Consider the following 23,271-nt stretch of genomic DNA (forward strand, 5'->3'; position numbering starts at 1 on the left):
TTTGCTTTTTAAGATATTTTTAAATTAATTATTTGAGATTTTCATGCATATTTATATAACATGAATAATACAAACCCACAGTTTGATATTGGGTTTCAAACTTCAAGCTGAAGATCAGACAAGAAAGTCAGCTAACCCATAGCTCTTACCTCTATCTCATGTTGAAAGGGTTCTCTTGTCCTCTACATGTCTGAAGAATAAATCTCTCAAACAAGCCTCAGACTCCAATACCAGACTTCTGTCTCTCTCAAATCCTCAAATCCTGAGATTAAAGATATGTGATTCCCAAGTCCTGAGATCACCTTTATGTAAGCTGTTTCTCCACAGGACTAGATCAATTTCATAAATCTCAGTGTGTCCTTAAATTAACAGAGATCCATCTGCTTGTCTCTTAAGTCATGACACCACTGCCTGCTCTATGGCTAGCTAATATGGCTGCTGGAATTAAAGCTGTGTATCACAATTTCTTTATTCTATGGCTTGTGGGTTGCTTTGATTTCTGTACTCTCAGGAAAACATTAATAAATCATAAATAATATATCATCACAAATATACCTTGTATTTTGTTTATACTGACTCACCATCCTCCCTATTAAATCCTCCTGGATTTACTCCTCACCCCTCCAACCTTCACCCCTACCCTAAGTTTCCTCCTGCTTTTATTTTTTTTAATAACCCACAGAGGCCTAGTAGTGATGCTCTCAACCATACATGTTGGGCCATCTTCTGAAACATGGTCCACCTACCAGAGACCAGGTTCTTAAATAAGCTGGCAGTGTCACTCTTACCAGCCACCAACTGTCAAGGGCTTCACAGAGAGGAGTGGCTGTTTGTGAGCCACTGCCTACTCTTTGCTGGAATGTTGACTACTTGATTTTGCAACTCTTGAGCAGGCAACCACAGGTGCTATGATTCTATGAGGGTATTGGTCTTGTCATGAACAGAAGACAGTGTGTAGCCCAGGTCCTCCATGGTTACCCTTTCTGAAAAAAAATCTTTCTATCCACTCATGTGAAATGGCCCCTGAGCCTTGGAGTATGTGTTTGATTTAGATGTACTTTTTTGAGCTTAGCTCTACATGGACACATAGACTTTGTGCATCAATCAGTTATGATGCCTTATGTTAACTATTGTCCACTGTATAAAGAAGTTTTTCTGATGAGGACTGAGCCTTCACTAACCTACTGGTATAGAGTCTTGTACTTACAGGAGAGTGTGACATCATATCCCTTTATCAAAGTAATAGTAGTAAGTTTACCTATAGTACCCTTGAGTTTCTCAAAATTAAATTCTTACTCAGATCATTAAAGCTCAATATATTTTGAAATTTAGGATGTATTTTAGTAGATTGATATATTGTAAGCAATTGTAACAGCTTTCTATGTACTTTTTTCAGTAACCCATCCCACTGCTGAATTTTAATGCAAAATTGACTTTAGGAGAATTATTGTACATTCTCAACTGGAAGTTATTATAGCATTTCTATCCAGCAGCCAGCATTTACATCAAAATTTATTGTTCTTTTAAAAATTTCATTTATTAAGTACTTCAAAAATATTTATTATCATGTTTGAGAAAGGTGTTTGGTAGTAACATCATAAAGCCTTCAACTAGATGACTGTGCTTCCTGAGAGACATCTGGTTTCACAGAGTGGGCCACAGGTTACTGTTAGTGACAAACATGTAGCCTATATTTCTCAAATTATTTTCCACTTGGCCCTGAAGGGCATGAATCTTGTGCAGAAGACATTCTTGAACTTGTTTGAAAAGTCATTCTTCCTAAAATCTATGAAAGTTGGACAAGGTAGAGGGAAATCAGATTCCAAGAGAAGTATTATTTTATATTAATGTTTGGCTGACTTTTCATCCCAACTACATTTCAAGATGCATACATTAAAATTATGGATTGATAGAAAACCACATTTCTTTTAATTAATAGGCTCTGTGAAGCTTGTCCCACTATGTTCTTACTGTACTTCAAGATTAGTGTCAGCGTGGCAATCTGAAAATATGTGGAGCCTTGAATATGGAAGCTTAATAGAATATTGGGGTGAGTATCCTAGGAAGAATTGAGGTCATTATTGCAAAAAGGTGCTTTGATTTCTTGAGAAGATTCTCATAAAATAACAAGACCTTTCAGTTCTTTAGAAATGGTGGGCACATGTGACATTGAACTCTTTCACATGTTGCCATCATGCCATCCCCTTTCATGATGTGACTAAACCAAATCTATACTCATCAGATCTTGTAGCCATGTTGTCTAAACTTTCATCCTCTCAACTTGTCTTCTGAATCCCCTTACTTCCCAAATAACTTTTTTTATCACAGTGTGAAATAGACTAGTAGCCAACCTGGCAGAATTGAAGATAGCCTAAAGAAATGCCCATGTTCTCCATTTGAGACACCAAAGAAATGGTAATTTCCTCCAGAATATTGTGCTTGACGAAGGAAAATCCTCATCTCGAGAAGCTTTTTGAATGAAAAAATAAAATTCAGAAAAAGCTAACAACTTTCTAGATCGTCTTATAGAATGAGACAGAACCCCAGACAATGACGGGCTAATAGGACCATATGTGTTTACTAGACAGTAGATATTCTTATCCTTGAACTGGTCCTTAAACTTTAATCACTTCAGGAACCTGAAGATGCACTTGAGCGCTTTGTTGGATCTCTTTTTCCTCTTTCTCATGTATCCACTGTAACCACAATGTAGCTCAAGTAATAAAAACACAAAGACAGATATTGGGGGTCAAGCTGAGATCAGAGAAGCCAAGCAGCCAAGCCACTAGAGAGTTCTGACATCTACCAAGGCTCAGAACAAAGGGTGCCGATCCTTTTCTCAGAGTGACTGGAGGCTTCAATCCTTTCCACCAAACCTCAGACTTCCTGAGACTGCACTGAGCTCCTGCCTTAGATTCCTCTCTAGTGCTGAGATTAAAAGTGTATCTCTCCAAGTTCTGGGATCAAAAATGTTATCTCTTTCTCTTTTAGACTGATTCTCTCTCATGTAGCTGCGGGTAGCCCTGAACTTACAGAGATTCATCTGCCTCTGTCTCTCAAGTGTCCAGGTTAAACGTGTAGCCACCACTGCCTATCATCTATGGCAGACTAGTGGCTTATCCCTGTGGCTAACTAGTGGATTAACTCTTAATTAGTTGTGTGGCTAACTAGAGACTTAGCTCTGCACTCTGATCTTCAGGCAAGCTTGGTTTGTTAGATTATAAACAAAATATCACTACAACTTACATTAAATGATTGTCCTAATTCTGCTTTCCAATTTTAATTTGGCTCAGTTAATTAGCTTACTGCTGATAGTAACTTCACCTGACCTAGGGTATATGTTGTTATAATGAAGTTTTATAACAAACAAACATATAAACTGATAACATGACTGCTATATGGTATGGTTAATGGGAATGTTTTATTGTAGATATAAGAGAGAGAACAACCAGATGCATCTTGAAGACTCCAGAGCAGAGAGAAAATGAAGTAGACTGAACATGTCCAGTGGACTGGACCTGCCCATGGCTCTCTGTGAGAGAGGGGGTGATAGCAGGGATAGACAATATTGAAAGAATAATAAAAGAATCAGTAGCAGAGAAAAGAGAGAAAGAAATATTGTAAGAATAGCAGGGCTATAAGGAGAATGAATAGCTCTAGGGAAGGGGGTATATGGTAGTTTGGGGGATGAGAAGGGCTGGGATGTTCACATGGACTTTAAAATGTGTAACAGGTAGTTATGATACTCAAGGAGCCCAGTACTACAGATAGCCACATGCCGCTTTAGCCAGAGGTAAGGAAAATGACTTCTTTTTGTAGAGAGAAATTAACATCACAAGCTCCTGAGGAATGCTGACTTTTGATTGTCTGTCATAAGTCCTTCTATGGACCAGGTTGAACTGCTTTGATATTTGGACTGCCTTTAGTAGTTTGAGAAATTGCAGTTTCCTTTGTACCTGACTGTTTTTAAGGGCATTGCTAAACTAGGCATTGTGGCACATGCCTCAATGGGCCACCAGTCTTGGTGTTGAAGAGGAGCTTGGGCTCAGACTCCAAGGTAACAGGGCAAGGCACCATGTCAAAATATGAAATAAAAAGAAACAAACATTAATTTCATTTACTCTTGATAACAAATTAAAAATGCCAGACTCCATGTCTTAAGGTTACTATTGTTGTAATGAAACACTGAACAAAGCAACTTGGAGAGAAAAGGGTTTATTCAACTTATACATCACACTTCATCTTCAAAAAGTCAAGACTGTAACTAAATCATGGAAGGAACCTGTAGGCAGTAGCTGATGCAGACGGAGGCCATGGAGAAATGCTGTTTACTGGTGTGCTTCTTGGGGCTTGATTGCCTGTTTTCTTATAGAAATCAGGAACCACAGCCCAAGGATACAACCACCTATAACTGACTGAGCACTCCCTCATCAATCAATAATGAAGAAAATGCCCTACAGGCCTGCAGCCCCATCTTATGAAGGCATTTTCTCCACTGAGCCTCTCTCCTCTCTGATGACTCTAGTTTGTGTCAAGTTGACCTAAAACTATCCAACACATTCTCAAAATACAATGAGCAAAGTATGAAGTTATATTTGTGTGACAAATGTGACAATGATGCTTTAAAAACTGAATAATAGTAAGTGACCCCAATGGATGTTTACCACATAGTTCATTTTTCATTTTTCTTTTAAGAAATATAGCCTGGATTTTAGAAGTCATGTTACAGATTCAGAAGGTTCTTGTGCTTTGCTGTTCAGTGTTTGTCAGGGCACACACATGCTCTCTCTGTCATTTTTTGTTATGCCAAACTGTTTTTCTGTCACTTAAAAAAATATTTCTAAGGCCTATTTAAAGATAACTTCTGCTCTGCTTCACAATGACTTCGGAAACTCGCTTCAGTGTTTAATAAGTATTGCCCTTCTGAGGAAATGTTCTTTATAGCTGACTTAAATTACTTACTCTGTAGCATAAAGCCATTTGTAGTTTTGTCTTCAGCCATCTTCTTCAGAGGGTAACAATTAGAAGATAACCACTAAGTTATCACCCATTCACATTCTGGAGTTTTATTTGCTTGTTTCTTCTTTACACAGAGCTAAAAGTTCTGAATTTCTCACTACAATTCTTATTCAGAAGTTCACTATTTACAGTAGAAATAAATATACAAAGAAGAGGTTCTTCAATTGGGCTTAAGGAATGTGTGATATTTTAAATCAGTCCTTGTCATTCAGTAACACAAAATTTCAGGTTAGTCTGTGAGTTTTATGTTATAATTTTTGGGGGTTATACTGCAATCCTGTCTAATCCCCAATCCTGTTTTATTGTGAAAATCTACAATTGCTATATATGTTTTCTCCATGAGTAATTTTTTTTTCTAGTTGAAAAGGTACACAGTCTTCATCTCAGGGGTATGAAAACATTCTAAAAAAATTATTTCCTCTGAACTTTGGATAGCAGGCTACTAAAGAAATAGAAGCCCCCAAATAGAAATTTTCCTAGGAATATGATATTGAGAGAATAACTGAAGCCTGGTGACAGACAAAATAGGATGTTGTCTCCAGGAATGAGACGTCACACAGGCCAAACAACTTATCAAATCAACTTGCAGGAGTTGCCTAAAGTTGAGACAATTATAAGGACAAGATCTCTTGGCCAAGATTCCTTCTTATGATCAGTCATGCATACCTCTCGCCTTACATTTAAATTTAATTTCATATAAGAACTGTAAAAATGACTTCTTTGTTTGTCTCCCTCATAGGACTACCTTGAACAAATCTCCTTTATCTTCTTCATTACAATTTGTTTCTTTAATTGGATTATAGAGAATTCGAGGCTGGTCCTAGGGCTGTCAGGGCTCTGCACTGTCCCTCACAATTCCATAACAATGCTATGTTCCCTTTTCAACTTAATGAATATAACATCTATCTGTATGCATGTGTTTATATGTTATCTTTGTTTACCAAACAAACAAACAAAATTTGCATCACAAAAAGACATGGGATATGTTGAAAAATCTCTTAAATTAAGGGAACCAGTTTTGTTATTTGTAAGATAATTTTTATTGAATAAAAGACAAAAGATATCATAAGAGGCTATTTTCCATCTTAGTATCAAATTTTGGGGTTAGAGATATGGTTCAATTGCTAAGAATTTGTACTGATGCTCTTCCAGAGGAAGCAAGTTCAATTCCAAGCACTCACATCAATTGACTAAAAACTATCTGCCGCTCCAACTCCAAGAGAATATGACACATCTGACACATTCAGACACCTGCACTCATGTCCACATTCATACACACACCCACACCCACACAAACACACACACAAATAAATATCAATTTTAAAGTTTATTTTAGTATCAAAAGACTTCCTTTTTCTGTAAATTAATGAAATTATTAAACATAAATTTGCTTACACATCCTATGGTCTATAATAATATTCATATGTTATTAATAATACCATCCAATATAAAGCATTCGAAAGAAAAACAATTTATGCCTGGGCTTTGGAGACACATGCCTTTAATCCCGGCAATCAGGAGGCAGAGGCAAGCAGATTTCTTTGAGTTTGAGGCCAGCCTGGTCTCCAGAGCAAGTGCCAGGATAGGCTCCAAAGCTACACAGAGAAACCCTTTCACAAAAAAACAAAAAAAAAGGAAAAAAGAAAAAGAAAAACAATTTATGGCTAATACCTCTATCTGACTGAATCTATGTATCCTTCCTGCAGTGGTTTCAATAGGTATGGCCCTCATAGATTTTTGTGTTTGAATGCTTGGCCTAGAGGAGTGGCATCATTAAGAAAGTTGGCCTTGTTGCAGTAGGTGTGGCCTTGTTTGGGAAAATGTGTCACTTTGGGTTTGGGCGTTGAGGTCTCATGTGCTCAAGCCATGACCAGGGTGGTATACAGTCTCCTTCTGCTGCCTGAAGATGAAGATGTAGAACTCTTCAGCCATTCTAGCACCATGTCTTCCTGCATTCTGTCATGTTTCCCACCATGATGATATTGGACTAAACATCTGAAACTGTAAGCCAACCCCAATTAAATGTTTCCTTTATGAGTGCTGTGTTGCCATGTTATCTCTTCACAGCAATAGAAACACTAACTAAGTCTCTCAACATAAAATTAACAATACTCTGCCAGTTTTTATTCTTTTGGAAATAAATAGGCTTCTACTTTCAAATTTATTCTTCAATTTATCTACAGTATATAGAGAGAACTTGGAATTATCACCTATGGGAAAGGTATGACCAAGAAATTATTGCAACAACAGCTTTGGTGTACCTTTGTAGAAAATTTGGATTCATGTAGCCCATTGGAGACATCCTCTACAATTATGGTCTTCATGGCTCTTGTCCAATTTTTAAACATACAATGCTCCTAATGAATATAAATGGGGCATGTTGCATTGATGTAACAAAAATTACATTTGAAAAGAATAACATGGTGTAAAGAATGGGCGTCTCTTGAAGGTATGCATGAAACCAAGTACATTACACCTTTCCTTAACACTATAAAAAAACTGCCACAGCTCTCCTCTTAAAGGTAATAAGAAATACTTCATTATGTAGCCATTTTAAATTATCATGGCTTGGAAACACAGATTAAGTTTGCCACAAGTTCCATGTTATAATATGGAAGCATTTCCATGAAGTTTATAGTTTTACATAACAAGGAGAGTCATAAATCATGACAAGCTAATGAATTTGTGGGTACAAAAAAGGTAGTTACAGTAATATGGGTGAACCTTTTCTATAGGCATCATTTCCTATTTGATGATTTTCTTAGCATTTTGGTTGGTGGAAAGTAGTGATTTGTTAACAGATTACAAAACACTTCTATCAATTAGACACAAATATATTAGTTCCATCATAGAGGTAGTCAAGGAATGCCTATTTAGGTGGTTGTGGTTAGTCAGAGATAAGGTAATTAGCCTCTGTATTCCAATCTTTCCCTAGCATTGCAGGTTTGGTCTGTCTTTGCAGGTACAATTCCTTGTCAGAAATTCTAACAGAAAAAGGTATATTATTAAATATACTAAATATAAATACTCATAGGGTATGTGCTGGAAGGTCCAAGGGCATAATATTATCTAATAATTATGGAGTGAATCATGGCCACAGGAATCATAACACCTAATACAACAGACAGTTGGACACTGAGTGGTACAAAAAGAAATGTCATAAAGTCACTAGTTCAGGAATATTTCTAAATCCATTGTCCCCAAATTCACCAGCTAAAGAATCATTGTAAACGTCAGGAGTCAGAAATACAGAAAAAAAAATCTAAATATTGAAGAAATGGTTTATAGCAACAAATTTATTTCCCAGACAGGAGGAATGCAGGAGTTACAAAGGCTTAATGTCAGCTTGTGTTCAATGGAAACTGTGTTCACCAATCTCTGAATTGAAACAATTTAATTTTATACTGTTAATTTTTTAGAATAATCGATCTACATGGTTAGTAGTCACCAGTACATATTTATTTGTTCTTCTATTTTTATAATGTTAAGGAATTACCTCAAAGGCCTCAACACATGGTAAGCATACATGCCACCAGTAACCTACATCCTCAGCCAATGGTACTTTAATATATTGCATTTCAGCTTAACCTAAAACCTGAATATCAGGGATATTAGTGATAGCTCAAAGTAGAGCATGAGCTTAGTATTTACCCCAGATCAAACCTGTAGTTAGTGAAAAATAATCTAATAATTTACATGGAAATATAAATAATAATAATAAAATCATATCTCTCAGGAACTGAGTAAAAACCCCTCACCAAAATATTACATAGCCTATCAGTAAAGTTGTTGCAAGCTGGATTTGTCTCTGATGTGAAAGTATGCATGCAATTTTCAAAATAAGTTAATGGAATTCATTATATTATGAAATAAAATAAATATCACATGATCATATGAAAACATTCAGAAAGATCCTTTGTCAGAAGACCATGTTGATTCATCCTAAAGACTCTCCATAATAAAAAAAATACCAGGTAATTTCTGAAGCTTAATAATAAAGATGTTAAAACCCTGTTACAACATACTAATTAGCTTGAAACCCAAAGATTTTCTACAAAGATCTGGATAAAGATAGTAAAGTTTCCTCTCACCACCCATTAGTGTCCCAGTAGTTCGATGCAAAAAGGAAGTCCAAATACACAGTCATTGCTATTATTAATTAGCCAGAAATGAGTGATAAATCTAAATTATATAAATGTGACTCACAAAAGATAAAACAGGAAAAATATATGTATTTAGAAATACACCAGTAAGTTATAAACATTATAAATATACATGTAGCTGACATCAGAGCATAAAGTGGAAATACTGATAGATCTAAAATATCTCAGTAAGGATTTAATTGCTTTTAAGACTGAATAAAATATCCAGATGGGAATCAGAAGACAAAGATTGGACAATAGTATAATCCAAATAGATAATGCATTACAAAATTCACATTCTTCTCAATTGCACAGGGAAATACTCCAAGCTAGGTCGTGTTACACAACAAATGTATCTAAATGAATTTGGGGAGATTATCGACTTCAACTGAAGAATTATTTTCCTGTCTGTAATGGGATGGAATCAACACTGGTAGGATGAGAAAATTCACAGCAATATAGAATTTAATAGCACAGTTTTAAGCATCATTAGTTCATAAAAAGCAAGTGCAGTAAAGGGATATTAAATAACATATAAATATGCTTTAAACTATTTCTTCTTTTGAGTTTGTAGCTTATTATTTATTACATCTTGTATGTCAACACTGGAAATTTTAAATATTCACATTAATTTTTACTACATAACATCATTTGACAAATTTCTTATTTTTTTTAATGCAGTTTGAATATCCTAAATTGACAAAAGCCAAGGAAAATTTTCAGATTGTAAAAATATTCATGTGACAAAAATCTACAATATTACAAAGTTATAAAACATGGCATGGATCATCTTGTCATTTCTTCAATGACATATCTGTAACTAATTGTCTCATTGACAATCAAAAGACTAGTTGAGAACAAAGAACTTTTACTGTAATAAAAGTAAAGTATGAGCAAAGTAATATATAAAAGATTACTAAGACACATAAGTGATTAAAACATGAAAAACAATAAAGAAATATGCTATAATGATACTGAAACCTAATCCCGAGTCACTCAAATCATCATGGACCTGATTGTGATGTTAAGGTATGATGATGAGTGAGGTAAACTGAGTAGGGTAAACATCCAGAAGAATGGAAGAGGAATGGATACAGGACAGTGAAGAGCACGTGTTCCTTGTGAGGAATTAGTATGAGGCTATGGCATGAATATATACAGTATTGTAGAGCTACAGAGACATGTAATATCGAACTTAAACCACGCAAAAATTTTTTTCTATTATCTTGGTAAATAATATATGATCACTCTAATTTCATCTGTAACACACCAGAGAAATAAGTGATAATATTTTAAGGCTAAAAGATGATCTAGGTTTTGAAACTGTACCATGTAGTATTGAATTACCAGGGACTCTTATAGCTTCCTCAAGAAAACTGTTTTCTTTTCCATGATTTATCCATCTTTTATTTCATTACTTTGGGATTCTATGGTGGAATTTCTTATGGTGTCAAAATTTCAATTCCTTGGAAGTGGTGAGTTGTCAGTTTGAAAGTGGAAATATATTGTTATAGCTATTCAGTGTTCACATGTATAATGCTGAAGTCTGACGCAAGTTAATATATTCAATCTTTCATTCATTTTTATTTTTAAACATGAGAATTTAGTGTCCCTGTTCTTCCAGGAAACTTTGTGAATGCTGACATTACAAAGATTAATGACATGGAGTAGCATAGAGATGTGTTCTAAATAGAGCATAATGTGTGGGAATTGTTTCTGATGTCCAGTGAGTGAGAGGAAAGATAAACCAATGAAGAAAATGGAGAAAGGCATTGAAAACCTATAATTTACCAAGACCTAGGGATATGAATCTTATAAGGACATGATTTCAACTTTAAAAGAATTTAGCATCCTGTAGAAGACATACTTTAAAGGTGTAAATTAAACAATACTTTTACATTAAAGGGAGAGTACTTATATGTGTGAGTTGTCAGAAGGCATAACTGAGGAAGGCTGTTGGTTCTGGGGTTATGTGAGTGGATTCCTAACAGAAGTTTACAGATCTGAGTTGGAGGGACAGAGACAAGCTTTGTTAGGAATCATGGAGCTGAATTAAGCGCAGGCCATGCAGGAGGCATCAACGGATGTATAAATAACTAAATATGAGAAAAATTAATGTAATCTAACATATGGAAGTATTATTGAATTAATGTGAGATATTTGTAAGATATTTTATATAGGAAAACTGACATTGTTGAATCATAATATTGCTGAGTAATTCAGGATGGCAGCCAGAATACACTAAGATGAGTCAATTACACTAGAGAACAAAAGCTATAAATAATTGTACGAAGCAAAAAGGAAAGCATATATTAATTCTAAAAGTACCCATGGGGTGAAAATTACAGTATCTGATATTCTATTGAATGAACAGTGTCAAGAAAGAAAGTTGATTTCTGAGTAGGGCAATTTTGGAAATTACTAGTCACCTATAGTGAAAGAAAGAGGGAGGTAGGAGGGCACTAAAGTTCATCTAATACTCTTTGTATATAGAATATGATGTGTCAAAGTACTAAGGCTAGGCAAAACAAAATATTAAGAATTGTGAAATAGAGCAAGAAACTAGATTTTCTATGTAAACCTTGGATTAAAGCTTTCTGATGATTCCACCCTATTGCCCTTTCCTCATTCCAGCCAAACTCAGGAATAATTAATACAAACTGGGCTTCAGAGAATGCTGAACCATGCAAGAAGACCTGGACATATGGAAGAAATATATTCCCAGTAACCACATGTTGTAATTATACCACTTGGGAAATTATAGAAACTGTGGTTATCCACAAAGAACATCAACACAATCCAGCCAGCCAAAGTTCTGTCATGATGGGAGAGGAATTAATGAAACCCAAATTGTGACTGAAGAACTATTGGCTGCTGATACCCATTTGGGAAAGAAAGAATCATTCTTTTAGGGTTGGCAACTGGTAGATTGATTGTTAATTCTCCAGTCAATGGACCCACAGACACACATATAAGGGCATCACTAGTTCAACTTAGTGGGAGAATAAGAGGAGGAGAAAGAGGAAGAAGGATAAGAGAAGGAGGAAGAAGGAGAGGGAAGTGGAAGTCATTACACAAACTCACATGTTTGTACATCATGTCCAGGAGACAAAGTTTTGTGTCATTCCTCCATACCCCCAGTTCTTACCTTCTTTCTCTAATGTAGCCTGAGTCATGCAAAGGGATTTGATAAAGATGTCTCATTTTTAAAAATGCACCCACTTAGGCACAAGTGCATACAGTCACTTATTTTCAACCCTTTGACTTGTTATGATGATTCTCTGCATTGACTGTTGCCCACTCTAAAATGAAGCTTCTTTCCACAGTGTTAAAAGCAACCTAGGCTTAAGAGCAATAATTATAGTGGCAGGACTGTGGGCGTAAATATGATCAAAATACAGTTTATGCATACATGAAATTCTCAAAGAACCAATTAAGATATCATATGTAAACATGCTTATTTATAAGGTTGCTTGATGCTATGATAATTAATATAGTAACAATAGCAGGACCTACACTAGGGCCTATGACTTCCACAGATGTGACATTTTGACCAGGTATATTGTTCCAGGACTGAATTCCCTCCTGTAGAACAGGCCTCAAATCCAATCAGATCACTCTTGGTTACCCAGCAACAATCATGGCACTATTCCCCCCTTGGAAACATACATCCTGGCAGTACAGTATTTAAGAATGCATTGTCTTTTCAACTCATGAATCCTGCATTTTTTCTTCTACTGAAAGATAGCCAACATAGAGTAAGTTTCCAATATTCTCCATCTTTACAAAACCTAGGGTATATGTACCCTGGATTATATACATGTTTATTATTACTGTAAACCTGGTACATAGTTACACTACCCTCAAGCAAAATCATTTTGTTATTCTAACTCAAAAATGTAACAACAAAGCAAGGAAATTGACCTAGAAGAGAACTAGAATTACTTATAAGATACATAGAAGTGGAAATGCTTTACCTGTTTAATATTTAACTTAAAATTCAACTTATCCATGTGGGGAATAAGATGGTTCCTTTCTGGAAATAGTCATTTCACCTGTTTTATAACCTCTTCAAATGCATTGTTTATTAGATGAGTAAAACTATCAATTCAGTCTTGTGAAATTTTAGTCTTACTGGAAAACAACTGTTTACAAGGAGGCAGTAAAATACCAAGGGGTAATAGCAAAGTCTAAATGCATGAATTTCTTTCCTAGGCCAGATTAGGGAAAATGAAGGATGTGATCCATTAATCCACTAACTTCATTGTGTTGAAAAATAACAAGTTTTAAAAATCCCCCCCCCCAAAAAAATAGCCCGGTGTTGGTGGCACACGCCTTTAATCCCAGCACTGGGCAGGCAGAGGCAGGAGGATCTCTGTGAGTTTGAGGCCAACCTGGTCTACAAAGTGAGTTCCAGGACAGGCTCCAAAACAATACAGAGAAACCCCATATCAAAAGACCCAAAAAATAAAATACAAAAAATCCTGTTATGTAACCTTTTAAAAATCCATTCCAATCTGCTAAAGCTATAACATAATATATAGCAATAAGGTGGTTTGAGCAATCAGAATCCATTCAAAAAAGCATAGATGGACCCCCTCTCTTGGTATAGATATACCAATTCTACTACATAACTAAATTCAAATAATGTTTAATTCTTAAGTCCAGTTGTGTGGGATTTCTTTTGGGCTTGTGATTTTTGAGACAGGGTCTCACTGTGTAGGCAGGCTTGGAACTCACTGAAATCCTCCTGGATCTGCTGTCTAATGCTTGAACTAAGGCATTAGGCTCCCTCAAGTTCAGATTTAAAAATAAAATACAATGATATGTGGTTTCCTTCATTACTACATTATTTAACAGTATCAGAAGCAAACTTCCTTGACCAAAAACCCTTAACTTGATAGAAATAATATGACAGGAAAAAATGGAAGAGGAAATATGATATAGAACACATTGATAGTTTAGTATATTCATGCTACTTGATCATTAACTAATAAGAATTAGACTCCAGAAATTATCAGAGAGTGAATATACTCTTCAAACATAAAGTATAGTTGGAAAGAATTTGACTCTACATCTTTAAGGTTAAGAAAGAACAAATACACAAAGCTTAACTCCAATAATGAAATGCAACTGTTGAATCAATTTCCAGATATCATCCTATTATAGATCGAGACTTTAGAATCCATGCACAGATATATATACACCTTTAGAACACATGCTTGTGAAGAAGCAGGTTATAGACTCCTTCCTGATGTAGAATCAGTTGTTAGAATCATCGCTTTGTAAAATCAGCCTTCTCTAGAATCCATCCTCCAGTTTAAGAAGTAGACTCTAGAATCCATCCTCTTGTTGAACTAACCTCTAGAAACCATATTTGGTAGAAGTCATCTCTAGAACCCATTATCTTGAAGAGTGAACCTCTAGAAGACATACTGTCACCATTTAGTTTTATATCCTTGGGGAAAGTTACACAAAAATTTTATTCTAAAGATGACAAGTCATTTTGTCAAAGAAAAAGTTCTTTCCAAGAAAATTCATAAGACAATGTTTTACTTAGTGTCTTACATAAAGAATGTATTCCATCATGCTTCTTAAAACAGCTTCAGGATGAATGACAAGGTCGTTTCCTAATGGTTATTTCTTTTAACAGCAACCCCCCCCCAAAAAAAAAGGGATAAAAGATCTCAGAAGAGGTTATTTTGTGAAAGACTTAGCACTTTTCACCTAAGTACATTAAGAACTGTTAGGCTAAAACACAGGTAACATCCGAGTTGAATTGTTGTCCATTCCTACTGTTTCATCTGAGTCTCACAGTCTCAGAAAGACTTTTAATTTCACATATTCTCAAGAATTAAAGCATACTCAATATTTCAAGTGTTGTGTCAAATGTTGTTAAAAAGAAGTCAAATCATTGCTCTTAATAAGACAGACAGTGGAAATCAGGCCAACATTTTACTGTGTGACTCTTTATCCTTTTTGGAAAAAAAAAAAAACTGAACAAAGGATTACTTCTAGAGGTCATTTCATATGAGTTAATGGAAACCTATGAAACCTAGTCAGCATAGGAGAAATGAAGTGGTAAATTATTTTAAGCAATATTCTCATACACATACTTTGCTTAACCTCTTAGTCACCATAATTATGTTGGGCACATTTCTCTCAGAAATAGTTGCCAATAGTAACTCCTAATTTACATTGACTTATCTACTTACATGTTCCCTTGTTCTCAAAGCTGTAATTTTCTAGAAAGTCTTATGATCTGGAAGGCTTGGCTTCCTTTTTCCCAATCTGTTCCCTGATCATTGCTACCTTAAGATGTGAGAACATGACATTAATTCATTTCCCAATGCAAATTTTCTCACATTTGAAATGGCAATGATAACCTGGGAGATCATTTTATAGCTGGAATTAGTCTTAACAGTCAATTCATGACTCTATTTAATTTCCAGGTAATATAGTTAGTGCAGCCACTCTGTTTCAAATGAAACAGTAAATAATCAGCAACGACATAGAATGTATCTCTGTGGAAATTACTTGCCATGCATATGTAGACCTCTGGGTTCCATACCTATGTCTGAAAGATAAATGAAGGAAGAAAGAAAGAAAGAAAGAAAGAAAGAAAGAAAGAAAGAAAGAGGGAGGGAGGGAGGGCGAGGGAGGGAGGGAGGGAGGGAGGGAGGGAGGGAGGGAGGGAAGGAAGGAAGGAAGGAAAGAAGGAAGGAAGGAAGGAAGGAAGGAAGGAAGGAAGGGAAGGAGGGAAGAAAGATTCATCAAATGCATTTTATAGTCTGTGTTTATAATAAAACAAAACATAATATGTTTGCATCAATAAAGGAAGATGGGAGTTTAAGTGGGATGAGATACAAAGTGGATTTGCTTGTTTTTTTTTTAAGTAAAATATGAAAAATTCCTCTAAAATAGATGTCACATTTGGAATGATTAAATTTCCAAAGCATGATTAAGGATGAATTATTTTTGAAAGATATTGGTAATATTGTTTAAATAAGCACAGGTTGTAATCTTCATGTTATGGTGTCAAGGGCTATTACTTCTTAAACTGCCTATCCCAGGAAGTATCAAGGAGCGGTTACATTTTAATTTTAACTAGAAATAGGGAAAGTAGAATAATAACCTCCCACTATGAACATATCCAGCTAATACTTTTTACAGATTTCCCATAATGTATGAATATATTGGAGGACGGATCTGAAGAAAGAACTTAATGTCACTCTATTATTACCTCTTTCATTTAGCACATAAAAAAGTAGTGCATGTGTTCAATAGGTAGTATTTTCAAGGCTGGTCTTTGCCCCCCTTTTCCATTGCATTTTTTATAATAATTTTAGAATGTGAGCTGGTTCTGTTTTTCCATCAACGTTTTGTCTCTTGGTACCTGTGTCAACAATTCCCACTTTATTAAGTACACTCAGGAGCTGCTATGTTTAAAATAAAGTTCTTCCACATATCAGACAATGAAACATGCAAGAGTAAAGTTTTCAAACACTGCTGCTGACTGCCTAACACATAGTAGGAAACAACACATTACAATAATAGTTCCAGGCATAAGAACTACAGAGCAATTTCTAAAAGTGTGGAGTTTGATTGTTCCCTGTGGTGGGTCCCTCTCATTTTGTAAATGTATATTTTAGCAACTAGCAGGATACAGTAACTGTGCTTTTCTTGAGAGTGTATTTAAGCCTATTGTGTGTTAGTAAACACAATATTCATAAACATCACTATTTCCACTTACATATCATGTTCAGTATGGTATCACACTGGGATATGTTAACAAAGAAGCTTGGAAAATGCTTTAACTACACATCTCCATGTCTCTTTTAGTGTATAGAAGTGGGAGCAAAGGTAAGCTGGAAGAAAAGCAGGAACTAAAAACAAAGGTAAATGTAGGTCATAAAATCTTTGTACAGATATTTTTAGTAGTAGCTTCCAGTGATACATTGTATGTTACAAATCAGTACTAAATTAAATTTTCATGGTTGAGGTTCTCAAAACAAAGCCTCTGATTCAGACTCATCTAAGCAGGAAAGGCTTACTGGAAAATTCCAGTTCCCAATCTCTAAGAGATACTGAATTGCAAAGAGGGACTGTACTAAAATTTATAGTAAAATGATTTCTCCAGACACTGATAGGTGCTGATATTTGAGAAATATTAGTCCAGTTGACAAAATTTATGGTGCAGCTCAGATTATCTTTGTGTTTGGATTTCAGTGTCATTAAGGAGAGGGAAATGTTTGAGACAGAATATTCTGAAACATCTCCAGGTGATTCTAATGCAGTTTGAGACCTACTGATATTGTGTTGTTCCTTGTGATTGTTTATAATCAATTAAGTATCTCTTTTTTCTGGCTCCTACACTGTTGTCTTCTCTCATAGCATTTTTGCCCACTTTCCTGCTTTATGTTCAGCTACACCGAAAAGTCCATAGTGCTTCCTGTTATACAAGAGATCTGAGACATTATGACTTTGAGCAACTAATCCTTCTGGAAATATCTATTCATCAAACTTGTTCTCAGTGAATGTAACTTATTCTGAAGAGACTTTTTATTAAGAATAAATCCCTTTCTGTGTGCTGTCATGGCAATGATCTCTCCCTTTTGTTAACTCATTTTATCAAATTGTTCTATAATAGTTTGAGGCTTTTCTATATAAATAACCCACACTTCTCAAATAATAAAAATGATCTTTTCTTATCATCAATCATATAAGCTCAAGGTTTGTTACAATTTATAAATAAAACAGTAATGGATATTTGTGCAGGTCCTAGGTATATTCTAAGTAGTCTACTTATCTATTTCTCAAAATATGTTCAAGTAATGTCTTGAATGTGATTGGAAAAATATATGTTAGTGTTCTTAAGCTCATTTTAATGACTTTAATAATTTTTTATAGTTGGATTATTTGAATTCTTAATGTATTTTGAAGTTAGCCTTTAAATGACATTTTCTCCCACCCGAAAGCCATCCTTTCAAGCAGTTTATTTTTAGAGTACTACTTGTATGTTATTTTTAGTGTAAATATACATATATTTATTTCATTAGTTCTTTGAGTATTTAGTCAGATTCACCCAATTCCCCAACATTCCTGTAACATCTACCCTCCCCTACCCATCCAGTTTTGGCTCCCTTTTTGTTGTTAATTTAAACCATCAAGTCCAGTTTCTGTCACCCCCATGAGTGGCCTTCCACTGCAGCAGGGTCACCTACAGGGGTTCTTAATGAAAACTGCCATTTTCTCTCCCAGTATCTCTCAATTTTCAGTAATTATTCAACTGGGGATTAGAACTTATGCCCTTGTCCCTCTGCATGCAGTGTGAGTTCACAAGTGTAATGATACCTACACAGTAATTGTCAACATTCCTAATGTTGATAGATTTTAATACAATTCTGTATGCTGTGGTAACTCCCCAAACATATAATTATTCCCTTGATATTTTATAACTCTAATGTTTCTACTGTTATTATTCATAATGTAAATATCTGATATGTGATTCCTATAGGGTCATTATCCACTGCTGTAGAAAACACAATTTCTTTGTTGTGTTCTAGTGTCTCTGGCTCTTATAGTGTTTCAGCACCGCACCTTTATCAATGATCCCTAAGTATTTAAGGTGAGAGGATATGATATAGGTGTTCTATTTAGTACAGAACATTGTGTAATATATTGTTTGTACAAATGAATTCTTTCTGAGTGTCAGAGAATGGAGCTTGCCACTAGCTCACCATAGAGGTCTGTACAGACAGGAAGTGAGGTAGCTAGGCAGAAATAGGATATAAGGAGGGAGAAACAGGAACTCTCTTTTCTGCTGGTGGTTTGCTCCTTTTCTCTGATTTCTTAGCATTTCCCTCTATATCTGACTCTGGGTTTTTATTACTTAGACAAGTTAAGAACTCCATTTACATAGCATTCTATAGTCTCTTATGCTCTACACCTTGACCACTGGTGAGTTTCTGTGTTAATCTTTATCAGCTACATATGAAGTCATCTGTAATAAGGACTGAGAGATGGATTGGCCTATGGGTTAAAAGTAAATTATTTGGAGTTGGTTCAATATTATATTCACTTAGTAGAATGATATTAGTAGGCTCTAACCTATGGCCTGTGATTTGACTAGTCAGTGGGGCTCAATAAGGGTGTCAGGTATGCAATTCATCTCACATGGCAGGATTTAAATATAATCAGAAAAAGTAGGTTGCACGATGACATTTGTGCCTTTATTGCAACAGTGGGCATATGTTGCCAAGCTGGTCATAAATGCTCAGTGGGAACATGGCTGATGATTACTATTCTCCTCCAATAGCACGCACTGCATCTTCTAGCACTATGTAAACTACCAAGTAGAGATGAAATTTCTAGACCAATATAAACTTGATATATTCATTTTCTATAGCTCAAGTAGGTTGCATCTTCATTAAGTTCTGAAGGGTAGCCAAGGGAATTGGCAATCCATGGAAATTTTTGGAGTCTATATGGAGCTTTACAAGATAAGAATTCTAAAGGAAGAAACCCTGGAGTATGCTTTTCATTTGTTTGACTGTGGGGCCTAGTAATATATTGTACTTGTTATAGGGTAACTTACACATGTGTAAGAACATATTTTATGAAGATTTTACAGAAGGTATAATTATTATTTTTCTAAGGATAATTTGGGTAAGCTATCTTTCTCCACATTTTCTCATCTATCTATACTCTCACTCCTCCGTAATTGAACATTTTCTGTTCTGTTTATTTGTTTTTAACCATTTTAAAAGGTAATTCTGTCTCTTCTCCCAAAATGCCTCTTCATCTCCATGATTTCTTCCAAATTTCCTGACTTCTATAACTATTACAAATGAAACATAGATTTCAGAAGATTCAAAGCTGATATCCAGTAAATGACACAAAACTCACAGCATTTGTCTTTCTGGTACGGTTTACCTCACCCTAAATAATTGTTTCTAGGTCCATCTAGTTGCCTCTGGATTTAGTAGTTTTATTTTTCTTACCTGCTGGAAACTGTTCCATTATGTGAATATACTTTTTTTATTATCCATTCTTTATTTCCCAATTATTTTGAGTAGAGCAGCCATAAACATAGACAATCAGTAGGATATAAAGTCCTTAGGGTATATGCCCAAGATTGGTATAGCTGCATCACATTAGATCTAGTTCTTGCCTTTTGAAGAAGTCCAACACCAATTTCCACAATGACTTCACTATTTGGACTTACCCCACGATCAAATAAGTGTTCCATTTTCCCTCCATCCAAAGCCAGAACTTGTCATTTTTTAAAATATTAACCATTCTGTGTAGTGAGACATTGCAAAATAATTTTAATTTTCATTCTCCTCATAGCTAAGAATTTTGAACATCTTAATGTTTTCTAACCATTTGTACTTCATCTTAGAAGTTATTTTGTTTTATATTCTATTTTTAAAAATTGGTTTGTTTGTTATCTAGGTTTGCATATTTTTGGGGATTTTTGTATGGTGTAAAGATAAACCCTCTGTCAAACATAAATTTGGTAATTTTTCTTTCATTCTGGATTCTGCCACATAAATTTTTAAAAGTGCCCTTGCCAGAGACATGGCTCAGCATGTAAAGGCATTTGTTGTCATGCCTGAATGTCTGTTCATTTCCCAGGCCCCTTATGATGGAAAGTAAAATCTGATTTTTAAAAGTTGTTCTCTGACCTAAGCATACATTTTGGTATCTACAGATAAACACAGAGAGAGTTGGGGGCAGAGAAAGAGGGAGAGGGAGTAGAAGATGGAAGGAGGGAGGGAGGGAAGGAGGGAGAAAGAGAGGAGGGAGAGAAAGAGAGAGATAGAGAGAGAATAATTTTTGTTTGAAAACTGCATTTGGTAATCATCATAATTCTGAAGTATCTATGTGTCTAATTTGGCTACTGTCTTCCTTTCTGAAGATAGTAATCTTGGTACATTCTTCAAGATTACTTCTTCCTCAAATCTCTTTCCCACTTGCCCATCTCATATTCCCCAAGCAAAGGTGGGTCACATACTGGTTTCAGGACAACGTGCACTAATTGTGCCAAATAAAGTGTTACATATTGATCTCTATAGAAGTATGTCCTCAGAAATCATGGATCCCTGTTGAAGTAAAATGCTAGGAAGACACATGACTTCCATCTTCCTCAGAACTTTCTATATCATCCAGATTTGTAATTACATGACTTTCTGCTCCCTAGGTATAATACCACAGGTGCCATTTATTGGAAGCTGTCTCTGAGAAAGGCAAATTTCATTGTACACCCTGGGACAGCTTCCCCATTAAGCCATTCATCAACCCTTGGTATATGGTGTGTCCTCATAGGACTCTGTGCTTGTTGGTTGCCCAATATATGTAAATATATGTCAGTAATTGTGGATCTCTCATCAAAACCACTTTACCAGCTTAAATAAGTTTCTTAAGCATTATTAATTCTACTGTTATTTATTCATCATAGATTGTCTGTTGTTAGACTTTCATTAGATCTAAGCTGTAAAGTTGCCAATTGTTAGTTTTCATTATATCTAAGCTGGAGATGAAGATTTGTATCTTCTCATATAAGTCTATCATAGGTTTTCCAGTATCTAGATATACTATAAATATTCTACTGCAGCCTCCTCTATGTCAACCTCACCCATGAATCTGAGATCAAAGCCTCTTAAAGGACTCAGTTATCAAGGTTAATCATGCTCTGGATCCCTCCTGCTATGGAAATTCCTGGATAAATACTCACATTTCCAAGCAGTCCTACAAGAAAGGAGTGTGATGGCTATGCAGTTGTTTGTTTATTGGCTATACTGACAATTGATATAAAACCTGCTTCTAGGATCCATAGTATACCCTCATGGGGGAAGGGAGGAAATTGAGTAACTAGTGGGAAACTGCTATTTTAGCTAATTTGTTGAACACAGCTTATATCTGCTTCCAACTCCTCAGTTGTACATGCATATTCTGTTAAAAGGAAAAGTTTTGATCATATTTTGTTGTGTAGAAGTGTAGCCAATTGGATATTCTTATTCCCTTTTCTTTTCAAAATTTTGCACACACTTTTTTTACACTTCTCATTTCACTTTTAGCATGTAAACATTGAAAAAATTATATCCCTTTAAAACTATCTGATTCATTCCCATAGCTTATATGAAATCATTTTAATTAGAGATTTGAACAACTATGTTGTTTCTAGTGGATAAAAAAATCTGTATTAGCATAACTAAAGAACTTTGTTCCTTTTTCAATTTACTTCAAAGAGGTAAAGATAGGGCAATTTTCCACCAAACATTTAGAAATCTTTGCATATACAACTGTTTCTTTCTTTAAGAAGATACTTGTAACCAGCATTCTTCCTGGAAGCCTGGAACCAGAGCTGCATCAGGCCCAAAGGAACACAAAAAGGCTATATTAATTATGAAACTGTTGGCCAATATCTAGAACTTTTTGTTGGCTAGCTCTGACTTAATTTCTAACCTATTTCTATAATTTTAGGTATTTCTGTGTGGTCTTATCTTACTGGAGAAAGGTCAAGGAACCTCTTTCTCCTCTGGAGTCCTACATATGAAATGTTCAGTGCCTCAGCATAGAAGACAAGACAAGACAAGAGAAGATAGTAATTTCCTGTTTCTCTCTGCTTATACTCTGATACTGCCCAGCTATGTGACTTCCTGCCTGGCCAATCAGCCAATCAGTGTTTTATTCATTAACCAACAAGTAAAGCATATACACAGAAGGACTCCCCCCATCAGATAATAATAAAGATGTGAATGGTATTCCTCATTACAACCAAGCTTCTGTGGAGCTGGAGAGTGTTGAAGTACCTGCTCTCTGTTTTCATGTTTGAAAACCTAGACAAATGTTCTTATTCCTATGCACATACCCAGATAAATATGCAAGGGAGGCTGTTCTTCTACCCTGCTTGGAGACACCTGAGTCCTGGGAACTGCTCACAGCAGATCCCATCCCAGTTGGATCCAGCCCACACAGAGACTGCCAAGGCCCAATAGCAGTCCTAACTCCATCCACTGGAAGAGGAGAGACATCAGAATATTGAACCTGGTTGTACTCAACAGAAGGGAACCTTGGTCATGCTCCCATCAGGAAAGGAAGAGAC

At 35.5% G+C, this 23,271-nt stretch overlaps 1 protein-coding gene across 16 annotated transcripts in view; it reads left to right on the plus strand.

Moving 5' to 3' along the window:
• Positions 1-22,947, plus strand: part of LOC107978713 — an 81,867-nt gene extending 58,920 nt beyond the window's left edge. For 11 of the 16 annotated variants that reach the window (XR_004768222.1, XR_003482182.2, XR_004768238.1 and 8 more), the window contains 2 exons: positions 1,940-2,050; positions 22,650-22,947. Coding sequence is in view for 2 of the 16 variants with exons in the window: in XM_027400221.2 (XP_027256022.1) it covers positions 1,940-2,050; positions 22,650-22,744 (206 nt within the window). In the remaining 14 variants the exon portion in view is untranslated. Of the gene's footprint in view, positions 1-1,939; positions 2,051-3,430; positions 9,928-22,649 lie in introns of those variants that run through there. The other 5 variants (XR_004768226.1, XR_004768235.1, XM_035439836.1 and 2 more) reach the window with 2 other exon arrangements.
• The last annotated feature ends 324 nt before the right edge of the window (positions 22,948-23,271 follow it).

The sequence above is a fragment of the Cricetulus griseus genome, chromosome 2, assembly GCF_003668045.3.
Source record: "Cricetulus griseus strain 17A/GY chromosome 2, alternate assembly CriGri-PICRH-1.0, whole genome shotgun sequence".
Taxonomy (NCBI): domain Eukaryota; kingdom Metazoa; phylum Chordata; class Mammalia; order Rodentia; family Cricetidae; genus Cricetulus; species Cricetulus griseus.